The sequence below is a fragment of the Danio aesculapii genome, chromosome 11 (assembly GCF_903798145.1).
Source record: "Danio aesculapii chromosome 11, fDanAes4.1, whole genome shotgun sequence".
Classification (NCBI taxonomy): domain Eukaryota; kingdom Metazoa; phylum Chordata; class Actinopteri; order Cypriniformes; family Danionidae; genus Danio; species Danio aesculapii.
The window spans coordinates 45,278,146-45,296,617 of record NC_079445.1 but is presented as its reverse complement, the minus strand read 5'-3'; the positions used below and the strand labels follow the sequence as shown (position 1 = coordinate 45,296,617).

The 18,472-nt window shown below is 32.5% G+C and overlaps 1 protein-coding gene and 1 non-coding gene across 2 annotated transcripts in view; one reads left to right on the top strand and one right to left on the bottom strand.

Moving 5' to 3' along the window:
- Positions 1-715: 715 nt before the first annotated feature.
- The window catches only part of LOC130236936 (CLIP-associating protein 1), a 108,718-nt gene continuing 90,961 nt past the window's right edge, over positions 716-18,472 (top strand). The window contains exons 1-5 of the mRNA XM_056467692.1: positions 716-790; positions 7,462-7,831; positions 15,503-15,581; positions 17,813-17,916; positions 17,992-18,083. Coding sequence (XP_056323667.1) covers positions 7,637-7,831; positions 15,503-15,581; positions 17,813-17,916; positions 17,992-18,083 — 470 coding nt within the window. The 5' untranslated portion in view covers positions 716-790; positions 7,462-7,636. The remainder of the gene's footprint in view (positions 791-7,461; positions 7,832-15,502; positions 15,582-17,812; positions 17,917-17,991; positions 18,084-18,472) is intronic.
- Positions 14,992-15,123, bottom strand: LOC130237863 (U4atac minor spliceosomal RNA). Its single transcript, XR_008838591.1, has one exon. It is a non-coding gene; the product is annotated as a U4atac minor spliceosomal RNA (small nuclear RNA).

Below are 18,472 nucleotides of genomic sequence, written 5' to 3'. Positions count from 1 at the left end.
TTCACTTATAGCGCATGTGTTTGGACTGTGGGGGAAACCGGAGCACCCGGAGGAAACCCACGCCAACACGGGGAGAACATGCAAACTACACACAGAAATGCCAACTGACCCAGCTGAGACTCAAACCAGCGACCTTCTTGCTATGAGGCGACAACACTACCTACTGTGCCACCGTGAAGCCATTAAGTAATATATGACTTAATAAAACAGATATATTGTATTTTTAAATAAATTTAATCTTAAATGCATTTGTTTATTCATTTATTTACTTAAAAATTTTCAGGTTGTTTCTTCCATTAGGGAACTTTCATAAATAATAATATACAGTATGACGATTATGGCTTTTATTACTTGTACTTTAAGTTATTTGTCTATTTTTAATTTTAAAAATGATTTTCACTTTAATAATTTTCACTATTCTTTAGTAAAGTACATATAAAAATGAACAAATATTTAGTGTACAACTGCACAACAATAATTAATATTTTTACATTACAGTGAGGGTTGGGTTTACGATTAGAGTAGTGGTAGACGTTAATAAAACATAATTAATGGTTAATTTAAATAAATAAAATGAACAATGCTCGATATAATTACTACTTTTAAAGTAACAGCCTGTGATCAGCCAGCAGAGGGCGCTCTGTGTTCAACAACACACAGCAGAGGTCGGCGCATGCGCACTGCAGTCCTAGTTTTTTGAAGCCGCACAATGGGAGGAGATCTTGCCGTTTCCTTCCAAACATCAACTGATGATGAAGTCGCGGGAAACAAGCTGTAAACGCGACAGCAGGTACGTCTGATCCCCGATCAGCTCTTATCTCATCAGCTCTTATCACTAGTTGCGCTCTGACTCGTGCACTGTCTGAAAGAAGAGTTTGTGCATGCGGTAAATGTTCACTATATATGCCGCACATTCCGACCGTCCTGCATGCAAAGCACAGATTATAGAGCGTAAAAGCAGATATGCAGCATTTACAGTCATGCATGTGTTTATTAGTGTTTACAGGGAGCTTTTGAATGACATTAAGCTCAAGATTTGCATTGTTGCACTTTAGTTTAAAAGCAATGTTAGAATTAATCAGGAGTAAGATTGTATAATTATTTATTGGCTTCATTAATGTGTGTGTAAGAGTGCATGTGCTACTAAAGAAATGGACGAATATATAAATGCTTGTGAAGTGTCATGTTAGTTAAAATGGTGAAAATACTACTAATAATTAGTGTTTACAGGAAGTTTAAATTGACATTAAGCTCAGGGTTGTGCATTTGTGTGTTTTTTAATTAACTTTACTTTAAAACTGATGTTAAAATTAATCTAGAGTAAGATTATATTGTTATTTATTGGCTTTAATAATGTATGTGAAAGAGTGCACGTGCTACTAAAGAAATGAACACATATATATAAATGCTTGTGAAATGTTATGTTAGTTTAGTTGATGATGATGATGATGATGATGATGATGTAATTGTGTATTACATCAGTGGAAAATCCAAGGTACTTTTATTGTCAGTGATGTAGTAGAGATATGCAAAAGGTCATATCTGATCCTTTTTTGATGTCTAATTTGAGTTAATGACTTTTTACGTCTTCCACATGAAGATTTTTACACTTATTTTAACATCAATTCCACTAAACAAAGTATTATTATTATTATTATTATTATTATTATTATTATTATTATTATTATTATTTAATTAGGTGACCTAAAAGCAGGCTTAAATTAGGAGTTAGGAATTTTCAATCTAAATATTTCAATATGTTATTTTAGTTATGAGTATTTTAGCATTTTAAATATTTAAATATATATTCTGATATCTAATATCTAATATTTACAATGTACAGTACAGAATATATTTCACAAATATATGGAGTATTTAATATTAAACTTTTAAATAATGTTTTTTTTAACCTAAAATCAGGCTTCTCATTAGAGTTATGAGTATTTTTGGATTTTAAAACAGATGAATCTGTGTACAGAAATGCACATTAATCTTTTATATCATTTACAATATAGAATATATTTCACAAATATATGCTGTGTTTAATATCAAATTATTTAACAGTGTTTGATTTTTGTTATTTTGTGTATAGAAATAGAAATGCACATTAATCTTTTTAATAATTTACAATATAGAGGAAATTTCACAGATATATGCAGTATTTAATATCAGGCTTAATATTAGAGTTATGAGTATTTTTGGATTTAAAAACATGCATATATGTACAAAAAACACACATTAATCTTTTAAATAATTTAGAATATAGAATATATTTCACAGATATATGCTTTATTTAATATTAAACTTTTTAATAATGTTATTTAACCTAAAATTAGGCTTAATATTAGAGTTCTGTGTATGTTTAGCATTGTTTATTTCTATTCTAATACACACAGAAATGCACATTAACATTTTTAAAAATGTACAGTACAGAATATATTTCTCAGATATTTGCTTTATTTAATATTAAACTTTTTAATAATGTTTTTTAACCTAAAATCAGGCTTAATATTAGAGTTCTGAGTATGTTTAACACTTTAGATATTTAAATATATTCTAATACACACAGAAATGCACATTAACATTTTTAAAAATGTACAGTACAGAATATATTTCTCAGATATATGCTGTAGTTAATATTAAACTTTTAAATATTGTTATTTAACCTAAAATTAGGCTTAACATATTAATTTATGTACAGAAATGCACATTAATCTTTTTAATAATTTACAATATAGAAGAAATTTCACAGATATATGCAGTATTAAATATCAGGCTTAACATTAGAGTTATGAGTATTTTTGGATTAAAAACATGCATATATGTACAGAAATGCACATTAATCTTTTATATAATTTACAATATAGAAGAAATTTCACAGATATTTGCTTTATTTAATATTAAACTTTTTAATAATTTTTTTTTACCTAAACTCAGGCTTAACATTAGACTTCTGAGTATGCTTAGCATTGTTTAAATCTATTCTAATATGTACAGAAATGCACATTAACATTTTTAAAAATGTACAATACAGAATATATTTCTCAGATATATGCTGTAGTTAATATTAAACGTTTAAATAATGTTATTTAACCTAAAATTAGGCTTAGCATATTATTTTATGGACAGAAATGCATATTAATCTTTTTAATAATTTACAAAACAGAATAAATATCACAAATATATGCTGTATTAAATGTCAAACTATTTACCAATGTTTGTTTTTTACCTAAAATCAGGCTTATAAATAGAGATATGAGTATTTTTGCTGTTTTTAGTATTTAAATATGTTACTTTGTGTACAGAAATGCACATTAATCCCTTTAAAAATGTACAATACAGAAAATATTACACAGATATATGCTTTATTTAATATTAAACATTTTAATAATGTTTTTTTTTTATAAATTCAGGCTTAACATAGGAGTTTTTTTTGCCATTTAATTATTTAAACATAGGATAATGTGCAGAAATGCACATGAATCTCTTTAATAATTTACAACACAGAATAAATCTCACAGATACATGCTGTATTTAATATCAAACATTTGAACAATATTTCTAACTTAAAATCAGGCTTAACATTAGAGTACCTTTGCTATTTGAATATTTAAATATATTATAATGTGTACAGAACTGCACATGAAGCTTTTTAATAACATACGATGCAGAATATATCTGGCAGATAATAATGCATGCACGGGTGATAGTAAACAGGCTTTTGCTCTATGCGGCGTTGCTAATAACAAGCTGAAGTGCAATGCTAGCTATGTTTGCTAATGTTATATTGCGCGTTTACTTGTCTAGTTAGCCCTGACCGGTCCTGGGTTTTGTTTAGCATGTAAGTGTCGAGCAGACCGTCCTGTTTATACTGAGATCTGTTGAGCAGACAGCTGCTAAACAACTGCTGGGTCAAATTAAACGCCGCTAAAGTTAGATTAGCAATCACAACAGCTGCTTTATTAATGCTTAATGAGTGAAAACTGAGGCTGCAGATGTCTTCAGATATAAGCTACATGTAAAGTTAAAAATGTACAATATTATGGAGTAAATATTATTAAGTCCTTGCAATTTATAGCATTTAGAAGCAGTTTGGACATAATTGTGTGTAGTATAGTGTGTCCAAAGTCATATTGGAGTGATATAAACACAACAAGTCTCCTAGTGATTTTGAGGCCCACCACAATGTGACGTAGGAGTGTGGTTTCCCACTGAAATGATTGACCGGTGCATATTAACATGTCTGTAAAGTAATGCATATAAACATGTCCACAAGACAGGATTTGCAAAGAAACTGGGATTAAAATATCCCAGTATCAACATCATCTTTTGCATCATTATCACACAGTCCCATGGTGATGCTGTGTTTATCATTTGCCATAAAAGCCATGGTATTTGAATATGGAAATCACAAAGAACCATGATACTGCACCTGAATGTTTTCCATTAGTTTATATGAATGCGTGTGAAATGTTATATCAGTTAAAATATAATTGTGTAATTCAATGAAAAAAAACAAGGTACTTTTTTGTTAGTAAAGCAGAGACCAATGACAGCATGTTTTTATATTAATTATATTAAACCAAGTTAATCATGTTTCTAAAGTTTAAAATTCATGATGGATATATATATATAAATAAATAAATATATAAATTTTATTTATTGAAGGAATCCATTGATTTTTACAGTGAATTTGGATCATGCATAGTAGTTTAAAGTAAATACTCTACTGCTTTTGAACCATACCATAGTAAAGCACTTAAATGTATCTGTTGAGGTGATTCTATAGTTGCTACGGTACCACGACAACTATGGTCATTTATTTAGTTGCTATGGTAACTAGGCATGGTATCACGGTATTATGATTACTGCTCTAAAATATATTCTGTTTAAATGTCTGGGTTAAAAACAAAACCTTTTTCCCCTTTTGAACACAATATATTTTATTTTGAGAAACATTTAAAATATTTTAGAAGAGTAAGCATGTCAGGCTGAATTAATTATTGGCTTGTGCTGTCTTCATTTGTTTTTAAAACAGATTTTTTAAAATTTAAAACGGCATCTTTAGATATGTTTTCTGCTGAAGATACTGTTGTCCTAAAAAAAAGCTAATAAAAAAAGTTAATAAAAAAATCGTGCACATACCTTAGTAACGGTATTACAGAAAATTTTGACGGCTTTAAAACCTTGACTTTTCCAAACCGCAGTATACCTTGAAAACGGTTATCGTCCCATGCCTGATGGTAACACAACAACTATTGTAATTGATTCATTGTGGTAATTCTATAGTTGCTATGGTAACACAACACTATTGTAATTGATTCATTGTAGTATCTCTATAGTTGTTACAGTAACACAACAACTATGGTAATTGAATCATTATGGAAATTCTATAGTTGCTATGGTAACACAACTAATATAGTAATTGATCTGTTGTGGTAATTCTATAGTTGCTATGGTAACACAACTAATAAAGTAATTGATCTGTTGTGTTAATTCTGTAGTTGCTACGGTAACACAACAACTATATTCATTGATCTGTTGTGGTGATTCTATAGTTGCTATGGTAACACAACAACCATTGTAATTGATTCATTGTGGCAATTCTATAGTTGCTATGGTAACACAACAACTAGGTTAATTGATTTATTGTGGTAATTCTATAGTTGTTACGGTAACACAACAACTATTGTAATTGATTCATTGTGGTAATTCTATAGTTGCTATGGTAACACAACACTATTGTAATTGATTCATTGTAGTATCTCTATAGTTGTTACAGTAACACAACAACTATGGTAATTGAATCATTATGGAAATTCTATAGTTGCTATGGTAACACAACTAATATAGTAATTGATCTGTTGTGTTAATTCTGTAGTTGCTATGGTAACACAACAACTATATTCATTGATCTGTTGTGGTGATTCTATAGTTGCTATGGTAACACAACAACCATTGTAATTGATTCATTGTGGCAATTCTATAGTTGCTATGGTAACACAACAACTAGGTTAATTGATTTATTGTGGTAATTCTATAGTTGTTACGGTAACACAACAACTATTGTAATTGATTCATTATGGAAATTCTATAGTTGCTATGGTAACACAACTAATATAGTAATTGATCTGTTGTGGTAATTCTATAGTTGCTATGGTAACACAACTAATATAGTAATTGATCTGTTGTGTTAATTCTGTAGTTGCTATGGTAACACAACAACTATATTCATTGATCTGTTGTGGTGATTCTATAGTTGCTATGGTAACACAACAACCATTGTAATTGATTCATTGTGGCAATTCTATAGTTGCTATGGTAACACAACAACCATTGTAATTGATTCATTGTGGCAATTCTATAGTTGCTATGGTAACACAACACTATTGTAATTGATTCATTGTGGTAATTCTATAGTTGCTATGGTAACACAACACTATTGTAATTGATTCATTGTAGTATCTCTATAGTTGTTACAGTAACACAACAACTATGGTAATTGAATCATTATGGAAATTCTATAGTTGCTATGGTAACACAACTAATATAGTAATTGATCTGTTGTGTTAATTCTGTAGTTGCTATGGTAACACAACAACTATATTCATTGATCTGTTGTGGTGATTCTATAGTTGCTATGGTAACACAACAACCATTGTAATTGATTCATTGTGGCAATTCTATAGTTGCTATGGTAACACAACAACTAGGTTAATTGATTTATTGTGGTAATTCTATAGTTGTTACGGTAACACAACAACTATTGTAATTGATTCATTATGGAAATTCTATAGTTGCTATGGTAACACAACTAATATAGTAATTGATCTGTTGTGGTAATTCTATAGTTGCTATGGTAACACAACTAATATAGTAATTGATCTGTTGTGTTAATTCTGTAGTTGCTATGGTAACACAACAACTATATTCATTGATCTGTTGTGGTGATTCTATAGTTGCTATGGTAACACAACAACCATTGTAATTGATTCATTGTGGCAATTCTATAGTTGCTATGGTAACACAACAACTAGGTTAATTGATTTATTGTGGTAATTCTATAGTTGTTACGGTAACACAACAACTATTGTAATTGATTCATTGTGGTAATTCTATAGTTGTTACGGTAACACAACAGCTATAGTAATTGATCGGTTGTTGTAATTCTACAGTTGCCATGGTAACACAATACTAATATCAACAAATGACTTAAATACTGTAGTTTTGGATGACTGTAGGGTATATTTTACTACTATACTTCAGTATTTATTAGAGTTGATACCACAGTATCCTGACACATTCATTAACAAAGAATTGTAAGTACTATAATATATCCAGTGCAATACACTGAATAAATAAATTGCGTGATATATATATACATTTAAATGTGAGTATATATTAAATATGATGCATTGTGATTAAGTGCTACACAAAGGAATATTTTAATTTGCTTTGCAGGAATGATGGAGCGTGCATTTCAGTGGAGTTTCCTGCAGAAGGATTTCTTGCACTTCTCCAAATATCGCTCAGTCAACACATACTGTACTTGTAATATTTATCATCAGTCTGTGGATGAGCAGGATCTATAAAGGCTGTTTCAGGGCAGTTTTTGTGTCTGCATGTGCGGACAGTCATGGAGTCCAGCATGGAGTATATGGTGGATCAGGTCACGCAGAAAGAGGTCGGACGTCGTTTTCAAGTCGCTCCAGAAATCATAGGATATATTCTGGACAAACAGAAGTCACATGACCTGGAAGTGGACCAGAGCATGCTGGAGCAGATAGTGGACAGTCTGGCTACCTCATGGATCAATGCAAGCAATTTCAAGGTGAGAGAGTTCATTAATGTGAGGAATGTGAATTTATTGACTGTTGTTTTCTAAGCAATATTTAGCATTCCTAATTGTTTGTGTGATGCATATTGTGGTGATTCTATAGTCGCTATGGTAACTAAACAACTATAGTAATTTATCAGTTGTAGTGATTCTATAGTCGCTTTGGTAACTAAACAACTATAGTAATTTATCTGTTGTGATTCTATAATTGCTATGGTAAATAAACAACTATAGTAATTTATCGGTTGCGGTGATTCTATAGTTGCTATGGTAACAGAACAACTATAGTGATTTATCTGTTGTGGTGATTCTATAGTTGCTACGGTAACTAAACAACTATGGTAATTTATCTGTTGTGATTCTGTAGTTGCTATGGCAACAGAACAACTTAGTAATTTATCTGTGGTGATTGTATAGTTGCTACGGTAAGTAAACAACTATAGTACTTTATCTGTTGTAGTGATTCTATAGTTGCTATGGTAACTAAACAACTATAGTAATTTATCGGTTGCTGTGATTCTGTAGTTGCTATGGTAACAGAACAACTATAGTGATTTATCTGTTGTGGTAATTCTATAGTTGCTACGGTAACTAAACAACTATGGTAATTTATCTGTTGTGATTCTGTAGTTGCTATGGCAACAGAACAACTTAGTGATTTATCTGTGGTGATTCTATAGTTGCTATGGTAACTAAACAACTATGGTAATTTACCGGTTGTAGTGATTCTGTAGTTGCTATGGCAACAGAACAACTTAGTGATTTATCTGTGGTGATTGTATAGTTGCTACGGTAAGTAAACAACTATAGTAATTTATCTGTTGTGATTCTATAGTTGCTATGGTAACTAAACAACTATAGTAATTGATCTGTTGGTAACAGAACAACTATAGTGATTTATCTGTTGTGGTGATTCTATAGTTGCTACGGTAACTAAACAACTATGGTAATTTATCTGTGATTCTATAGTTGCTATGGCAACAGAACAACTTAGTGATTTATCTGTGGTGATTGTATAGTTGCTACGGTAAGTAAACAACAATAGTACTTTATCTGTTGTAGTGATCATATAGTTGCTATGGTAACGCAATATCAACTGAAGTTTTCTGCAACAATTGGAAGTATTACCGTCAGTACACCACAGTTTACTGTAGTAAAACTAAAGTATGCTACAGTATTTATTACAGTTAATACTACAATATGCTGGAGCATTCATTAACGAAAAGTTGTAAATACTATTAAAACATTCAGCATAATACATTTTACTATAGTATGAATTAAAAACTGTATTGTGTTTACTATAAATTACTATAGTATTTTTCATGTGGGTCGTGAGTATTACTGATGATATTACTGAACTCTTACATGTCAGAAACAGGTGAAGCGTCACTGTAATGTCTTCATATACTGTACTTGGCTCATGTTTTATTACGATGGTTTTGTTTCATTGGCTCGTCTGCAGTCCTGTGATCAATATTTATTATCCTCAGATCAGTGTTGTCTCTCTGGCAGGATTATGTCTCTTCGTGGTTTTCTCTGCGCTGCATTGATGTGACTAATAAATATTCAGGGTTTTCTGTGAGGATTAATGTTTTTACTGTTTGTAAGTCACAAACTTTATTAAACAGCATCATACTTAAAATCACAAACAAACAGGTAGTTTTAATAAAAAATATATCATTTATAAAAATAATATTAATACAATTCATTCTTTTTTTTTTGGATTAGTCCTTTTATTCATCAGGGGTCGCCACTGCGGAATGAACCGCCAGCTATTCCAGCATATGTTTTACACAGTGCATTCCCTTCCAGCTGCAACCCAGTACTGGGAAACACCCATACACATTCATTCACACACACACACTCATACATTACGGCCAAATTAGCTCACCCAATTCCCCTATAGCGCATGTGTTTAGACTTGTAGGGGAAACCGGAGCACCTGGAGGAAACCAACACCAATACAGGGAGAACATGCAAACTCCACACGGAAACGCCAACTAACCCAGCCGAAGCTTGAACCAGGGACCTTCTTGCTGTGAGGCGACAGTGCTAACCACTGAGCCACCGTGCCCCCTATTAATAAAGTTATATTATTGTTTTATTATATTTAATAATATTAATAAAACATTCATTCATTCATTTTCTTTTCAGCTTAGTCCCTTTAGTAATCTGGGGTTGCCACAGTGGAATGAACCGCCAACTATTCCAGCTGCAACCCACCTATAATAAACATTATTTAATAAATAATTTTAATTTAAAAAACGATCAGGATTCAATTGATTTAATGCAAAAAAAAACGTATTTATCCATTATAGGCATGGGACGATAACCGTTTTCAAGGTATACCGCGGTTTGGAAAAGTCAAGGTTTTAAAGCAGCTAAAATTTTCTGCAATACCGTTCCTAAGGTATGAATTAGCATGAAATATGAGTACGATTTTTTTTTTTTATTTTATGTGTTTTTTAGTTTTTTAGGACAACAGTATCTTCAGCAGAAAAGATCTCCAAAGATGCCATTTTAAATTGTAAAAAAAATCTGTTTTTTTGAAACTAATGAAGACAGCAGAAGTCAGTGATTAATTTGAAGTATTTCAGGGTTTCTGCAGGTTTCACCAAGTTAAACTTAAGACTTTTGTCAGAGCATTATGAATGAAAGTTTAGACTCATAAAGGGCTAAGGATTTTGTGAAATGGCCCAGATGGAAAAGATTTTTATTTGCCCTATAAAAAAACAATATTGTAATTGAAAACATCTAATTACATACTAATTATATATTAAATAGGATTAATTCTGTATTAATAATACAAAATGTAAATTATTTTAGATATTTCTTAGCAAATTATATTATGTGTATGTTGTATAAAAACAAGCAAGCTCTACTTGTATCTATACACTTTTTTCCAACATAAACTTTCTTTAAAATAAAAAAATAATAATAAAAAAAATGATCAAATGTTTTAAAAGGTATAATAAACTAAATCTATGCACAACAATCTGTCCAGGTCGGTGTCCTCAGCAGTAAATACATGGAGCACTTTTAAACAAATGTTATTGTAGGGAAAATAATTAAACCATTATGATAAAGAGACTTAGATAAATGGTTTAAGGTTTTTGGATTGTTGGTGATTGTATGGGTTTGGGCCAGATTGGGTAGCAACACATGAACAAAGAAAAATGAAGACCTGTTTAAAAAAGCTTTAAGACCTACAACACAACATTTTAGTGAATCTAAGACTTTTTAGTGCCTAAAATTTTGGATTTTGAGGTTTAAGACCTTTTAAGATTTTTTTGGCCCGTTTCCACTGAGTGGTACGGTACGGTTTGGTACGGTTTGGTTTTGGGCGTGCCGAACCGTACTGTACTACTTTTTCGGCACCCTTTTGAAAGGGTACCAAACACGAGAAAGGGTACCAAAAGGCGGAGCTAGACGCACAGCTGAACGCTATTGGTTCACAGAGAAACGTCATTCGCTTATGCAACAAGCCAGAATGAAAACAAGAAACCCGCCATGTTTAAAATACACAGCCGAGAGATTACAGTGTAATTATACATACATATAATAACGAGCCATGGTCGATCCGGGCTCAAACAAACCTTGTCATCATCTGGATGAACAGCCACAAAGCCAAGAAGAAGAGCAGATTTACCCTGTGCCCCGTAGTTTTTTACGAGTCAGTCTGAGGCGCGAGCGGTTTCGCTTTCTTGCTAGCGCTCGCCGCGCGTCTAACATTATATCTGAAATAAAAAACTTCTTGAGCTGATGATAATAACCTGCGCTTGATTATTGACGAGCTTTAGAAACCCGATCCTGTCAGACACTGACAAACGCGAGAGTGAAGCGTGAAGAAACAAAGGAGAAGCCGGAAAAAGGAGCACATTATTATTCAGCAAACATGAACAAAATGCCATGATTAACTAACTTATTATCTTCACCTGCTGGACTAATATAGGAATAAACTGGGAATGATGTAATTACTCTCTAACAGAGGCTACATGTGCTGCTGAAGATTACAGACACAGATTAGAGGATTACACTGACTGTGGGCTATATTTTGTGTTGTATTGAACCTAAATACGGACGAAATGTCTGCTGTGTGTAGTTCTTCTGTAGTTGGTAACATATTGGAGACTGTAAGGGGCTGTATGTGTTTATATATGTTCATTTATTTAGTTATTTGATATAATTACAGACGTTACAGTAGGCTGTTTCATTAATCTGCAGTTATAATCAACTCATGTTCATAGTAAAGTTAGTAATGAACATTTCTACACAAGCATTTATGTGTGTAAAGCATCTGTTTTGTGAGAAGTGCTTCTCATATGATATGTGAGCGACCTGTACAGCTTTATTGTAGACATTTCCTCGAGTGAGAATGACGCCGACTGAAACTTTCTGTCGTACACCACGCCCACCAAAAGGGTACCCTTGTTAGTGGAAATGCAAGTCTGATAAAGGTGACCCGTACCGTACCATACTGTACCAGTCCGTGGAAACGAGCCATTTAAGACCCTGCAGAAACCCTGTATTTAGCCTGACATGGTTACTGTTCCACAATATCAGAAATCTATCAATAAATCAAATATATTGTGTTCAAAAGGTTTAGTTTTTAACCCAGACGCTTAAACAGAATATATTTTAGAGCAGTGATCACGATACTGTGATATTTATATCCAAGGTTATCATACCGTCAGAATCTTATACAAGCCCACGCCTAATCCTTTAGTAAATCTGTACAATCACAATAATACACAAAAAAAGACCACTTCACATCAACTAATATAAAAAAGACCCCAGTGACAGACGAGTCTCAGCACTGATCCTGTGGGCCAGCCTGAACACCTGCCGGTGACCTACTCACTCCTGCAGCTTCTCCATGATGGACGTCCAGTGGTCTCCAGCCTCCGGTGCCTAGACTGCAGCTCTGCACATGAAGTTTGGCCAGAAGAGAAATGGTCATGTCCAACTGAGCCTGGCTTCTCTCCTTCACTTTGGTCAATCGGTGAAGTTTGTTCCTTCGCTGTCTCCACTGGCCTGCTTGGTTTGGGACTTGTGGAGCTGCGCATTGATGGATTTGCTCTTCAGTGTTTGGACTCTCAGCAGTGAAAATTAAACTGAACTGAACTCTGAGAACTGGACTGACACAGCTTCAATCTACTGGATCTTCTGTGTTGAGCTGCTTTGACACAGTCTACATTGTAAAAGCGCTGGAGACATAAAGATGAGCTGAAAAGCTGGATTTCCCAGTGTTTTCATAGTTGCAGTTAATCATTGTCATGCTTCTGTAGTTTTGGAGATGTCAGGATTCCCCATTCATTTAGACTGGACTTCAGGATTTTGGTCTTGGATGAACTAACTGAGGTCTTTATAAATATGGCCGCCGAGTGAGGAGATTTCCTTGAAGGAGTTTGATGCGGATCATTAATGGACCTTCTCCACGTCTCCTCCGGCAATACACACATCTGACTGAAGCATTAGATAACAGCAGCCACTGAGAGCTATTTTAATATTGTCCAGCTGAATCACCGCTATATTCTTCAGCAGAGACGCTACACACACACACACACGCGCACACACACACACACACACTGCTGTTATGATGTTTCTACTGTACAGACTGTATATGTTCTTCTAAAAGCATCTGTGTGTGTGCATCTGTCTGCGCGCGCGTGTGTGTGCGTGTGTGTGCGTGTGTGTGTGTGTGTGTGTGTGTGTGTGTGTGTGTGTGTGTGTGTGTTCTCCTCACCTCTGGACACTTCCGTGTGTGTGTGTGTGTAGTGTATGAACTGTAAGTGTGTGTTCTTTCAGAAGCATTTGTGTGTGTGTGTGTGTGTGTGTGTGTGTGTGTTCTCACCTCTGGACACTTCTGTGTGTGTGTGTGTGTGTGTGTGTGTGTGTGTGTGTTCTCCTCACCTCTGGACACTTGCGTGTGTGCGTGTGCGTGTGCGTGTGTGTGTGTGTGTGTGTGTGTGTGTGTGTGTGTTCTCCTCACCTCTGGACACTTCCCTGTGTGTGCGTGTGCGCGTGCGCGTGCGCGTGCGCGTGCGCGTGCGCGTGTGCGTGTGCGTGTGTGTGTGTGTGTGTGTCGGTCGCGTCGCGTGAGTCTCCTCAGCCAATCACAGCGCTGCTCGTCCTGCATCTGTCCTGGATCTCCTCTGATCAGCCCACTGCTGTAATGAGGACAGATGCTTATTTTACCACACACACACACACACACACACACACACACACACACACACAATAAACACACAGCTCTGGAATCAGCACACTTCTGCTTCATGGTAACCCATATAGAGCTTACATACACACACAGATCCAAAGGGTTTAATAAAAGAAATTCATTTAAATCAGAGAACATGAATACATTTACTTTATCTGTCTATCTATCTATCTATCTATCTATCTATCTATCTATCTATCTATCTATCTATCTATCTATCTATCTATCTATCTATCTATCTATCTATCTATCTATCTATCTATCTATCTATCTATCTATCTATCTATCATTCTATCTATCGTTCTATCTATCGTTCTATCTATCCATCCATTCGTGTGTATTATTCATATTTTTAAGTATTTATATTTATAATATATAAAATTTTACTTAAATTATTAGATAGTTTTACATTTTAAACCATATTCTCAGTCATAAAAATGAGAATTATATTAAAACTTCATTCATAACATGTTATTTAACTATTGTTAGATGTTCTTTAACACATATATATATATATATATATATATATATTAATTGTGATATCATCTTGAAATATATATTTTATCATATGTATAATATATTTATTATATTTATTTTGACATTTTTAAACCATAAACTTAAAGACAAGTGTATACAATATATTACAAATAAATAAATTACAATAAATATAAAAGTTTGTTTCTTGAGTTTTTTGCTAACTAATAAATAATGCAACCGTTTTATGAATCAGAGTTGTATTGTTTAATTATCAAAATTAATATTTATTTTACATTTCATACATCTTATGCAACGTATACATTTAAATCAATTTTTTGTTTGCATTTATGTAGGTTTCCTGACGTAGTTATATATGTTCAGCGTACCCTATTCAGTGCGTATAGAGGGCGGTATATAGGCTTTTATTACTATATGTTGTTGACGGAACTAATTTTAAGGTTCCAAAAATTGCACCATAGCCTGAGCCTTTACAGTTCAGGTGATGCGGATTGTGTTGGTCAGGTGTTAGCAGGGATGTCCTCAGTTAACCTTCATTGAACAGCCCAAACCACCCCCAGACAAGGAAAGTTGAGATCGTCGTGCGCAGCCAATTGCTTCCTACATTCCTGCTGCTCTTCACAGAGACGGTGACTGAGATAATTTAAAAATATCACTGTTCATGCAATATATCACGATTTTCTGATTCTCCACATGTTTAAGGACAATATGCAGTGAGAATTTAGCAGAAATTACCGTCCATTTTAATGATATTTTACGTGAAAGGCAGTTTAGTGGAGATTACCCAGAATTCTTTGCTCCTCCGATTTGCATACAGAGGCTGAGGGCTGAAAAGAGCGGTTTCTGAGCACTTTTGAGCTTTAAATGTGACTTAAAGTGCGAGATTTTGGTGTTTTTATTTTAAGATCTTATTTATGTGTGATTTTTCTGAGCTTTTGTGTGTGTTAAAGGTGGCGCTGCTGGGAATGGAGATTGTGTCTGCTTTAGTGAGCAGACTACAGGAACACTTTAAAACACACATAGGAACAGGTGACGTCTTTAAATGGTATTTATTTTTGTGAATATTATATATATATATATATATATATATATATATATATATATATATATATATATATATATATATATATATATATATATATATATATAGTTAATACATTTTTGTAAATAATTGAATTTGTTATATTTATTATTAGTTTTTAAATTATTATTTATAGTTTGAATTGACTATTATGGTAGCTAAAATATTCTAATTTTGTTTTGTCATTTGTCTTTTAAATATGATTGTATAGTTTGTATTACTTGTTAATTTTATTTAAATTGCATAAAAATTCAAGTAAACCAAAATTAAATTGAAATATCTGATATTTGTAATAAATGTTGATCTTTTAAACTATATTTCACTTAATGTTTATTCATTTTAAACTTTTATTAATTAGTTTAATGTAGTTTTTTTAATTTAACATTTATTTTAGTAATAAAACATGTGAATTTCAGTTTGAATGATCTTTCTTGTAGTATTTTGCTTTTACATATTTTTTCATTTAGATTAATATCTATTCATGTTTCTAATTTGTAAAATAATAAAGAATATAAATAAAATATAAATAAAATAATAACAATAATAAAAACAATATAAATGTTTTTAATTTATTTAAAATAGACATTGTATATATTTAAATTACTATATATATATATATATATATATATAAATACTATATATATATATATTACTATATATATATATATATATATATAAATAGTAATTTATTATTAGTAATACATTTTAAATAATTATGTTTTTATATGTTTGGTTAATCATTCATTCATTTTCCTTCAGCTTAGTCCCTTTATTCATCAGGGGTCGCCACAGTGGAATGAACCACCAACTTATGCAGCATATGTTTTACAGCAGATGCCGTTCCAGCTGCAACCCAGTACCGGGAAACCCCCATACGTACTGATTCACACACACACACACACACACACACACACACTCATACACTACGGCCAATTTAGTTAATCAATTCCCCCATAGTGCATGTGTTTAGGCTGTGGGGCAAACCGGAGCACCCGGAGGAAACCCACGCCAACACGGGGAGAACATGCAAACTCCACACAGAAACACCAACTGGCACAGATGGGACTCAAACCAGCAATGTTCTTGTTGTGAAGCCACAGTGCTAACCACTGAGCCACCATGTCACATATAATATAATATAATATAATATAGGCAACACGATGGTGCAGTGGGTAGCACGATCGTTTCACAGCAAGAACGTCGCTGGTTCGAGCCTCGGCTCGGTCAGTTGTCATTTCTGTGTGGAGTTTGCATGTTCTCCCCGTTCTTTCCTCTGGGTGCTCCGGTTCCCCCCACAGTCCAAAGACATGTGGTACAGGTGAATTGGGTAAGCTAAATTGTCCATAGTGTATGAGTGTGTATGGATGTTTCCCAGTGATGGGTTGCAGTTGGAAGGGCATCCGCTGCGTAAAACATATACTGGATAAGTTGGCGGTTCATTCCGCTGTGAAATGAACTAACTCAAAATGTATATAATATAATATAATAGAATATAATATAATATAATATAATAGTAATATAATATAATATAATATAATATAATATAATATAATATAATATAATATAATATAATAGTAATATAATATAATATAATATAATATAATATAATATAATAGTAATATAATATAATATAATATAATAGTAATATAATATAATATAATATAATATAATAGTAATATATATAATAATATAATAGTAATATAATATAATATAATATAATAGTAATATAATATAATATAATATAATAGTAATATAATATAATATAATATAATAGTAATATAATATAATATAATATAATAGTAATATAATATAATATAATATAATAGTAATATAATATAATATAATATAATAGTAATATAATATAATATAATATAATAGTAATATAATATAATATAATATAATATAATATAAATGTTCATAATTTATTTAAAATAGACATTGCATATATTTAAATAACCATGTATACAACATTTTAAATAATTATGTTTTTATAAGTTTGGTTATTCATATATTTTATAATAGCTGCTTTCCATTTATTAAATTTACAGATTTATTGTGAAGTTTATGTATTGTAAATATTTGCCCTCAGTTTCATGCGTTTGTTGTGTCGTAGAGCAAAACATGATCTATTAATCTCAGATATTAAGTATTTATTGTGTTGTTTATGTTTGTCTCTCAGTTCTGCCCAGTTTAATGGACCGTTTAGGCGATTCTAAAGAGCAGGTTCGAGATCAGGCGCAGTCACTTCTGCTGAAAATGATGGACCAAGCAGCAAATCCACAGGTCAAACATGTCCATCTCCAAAATAAAACTATATTTAATCTTTGTATAATACTAATAGGTGTATTTCATTTACAGTTTGTGTGGGACCAAATGCTGTCCGGCTTCAGACATAAAAACAACAGGACCAGAGAAGCCGTCTGCTTTTGCCTTATTTCCACTCTTAATGTGTACGTAACACTCAGATTCAGAGCTGCTGGATTACTGATCAATTGTAATTAGTGTCTGGCTGGAATCAGTAAGCTACATCTGGCAACACTGCATACTTCTGCATATACCCTAGTGCAGTGTTTCCCAACCCTGTTCCTGAAGGCACACCAACAGTCCACATTTTCAAGCTCTCCCTAATCAAACACACCTGAATCATCTTATCATAACATCAGAAGAGACTCCAACACCTGAAGTTAATGGGTCAGATAATGGAGACATCCAAAATATGTACTGTTGGAGTGCCTCCAGGAACAGGGTTGGGAAACACTGCCCTAGTGATTCTGAGTATTGATATCTCACTGTTGTTTAGATTCTCTTTCAATTTTTCAAACCCCGTCAGTAGTAAATA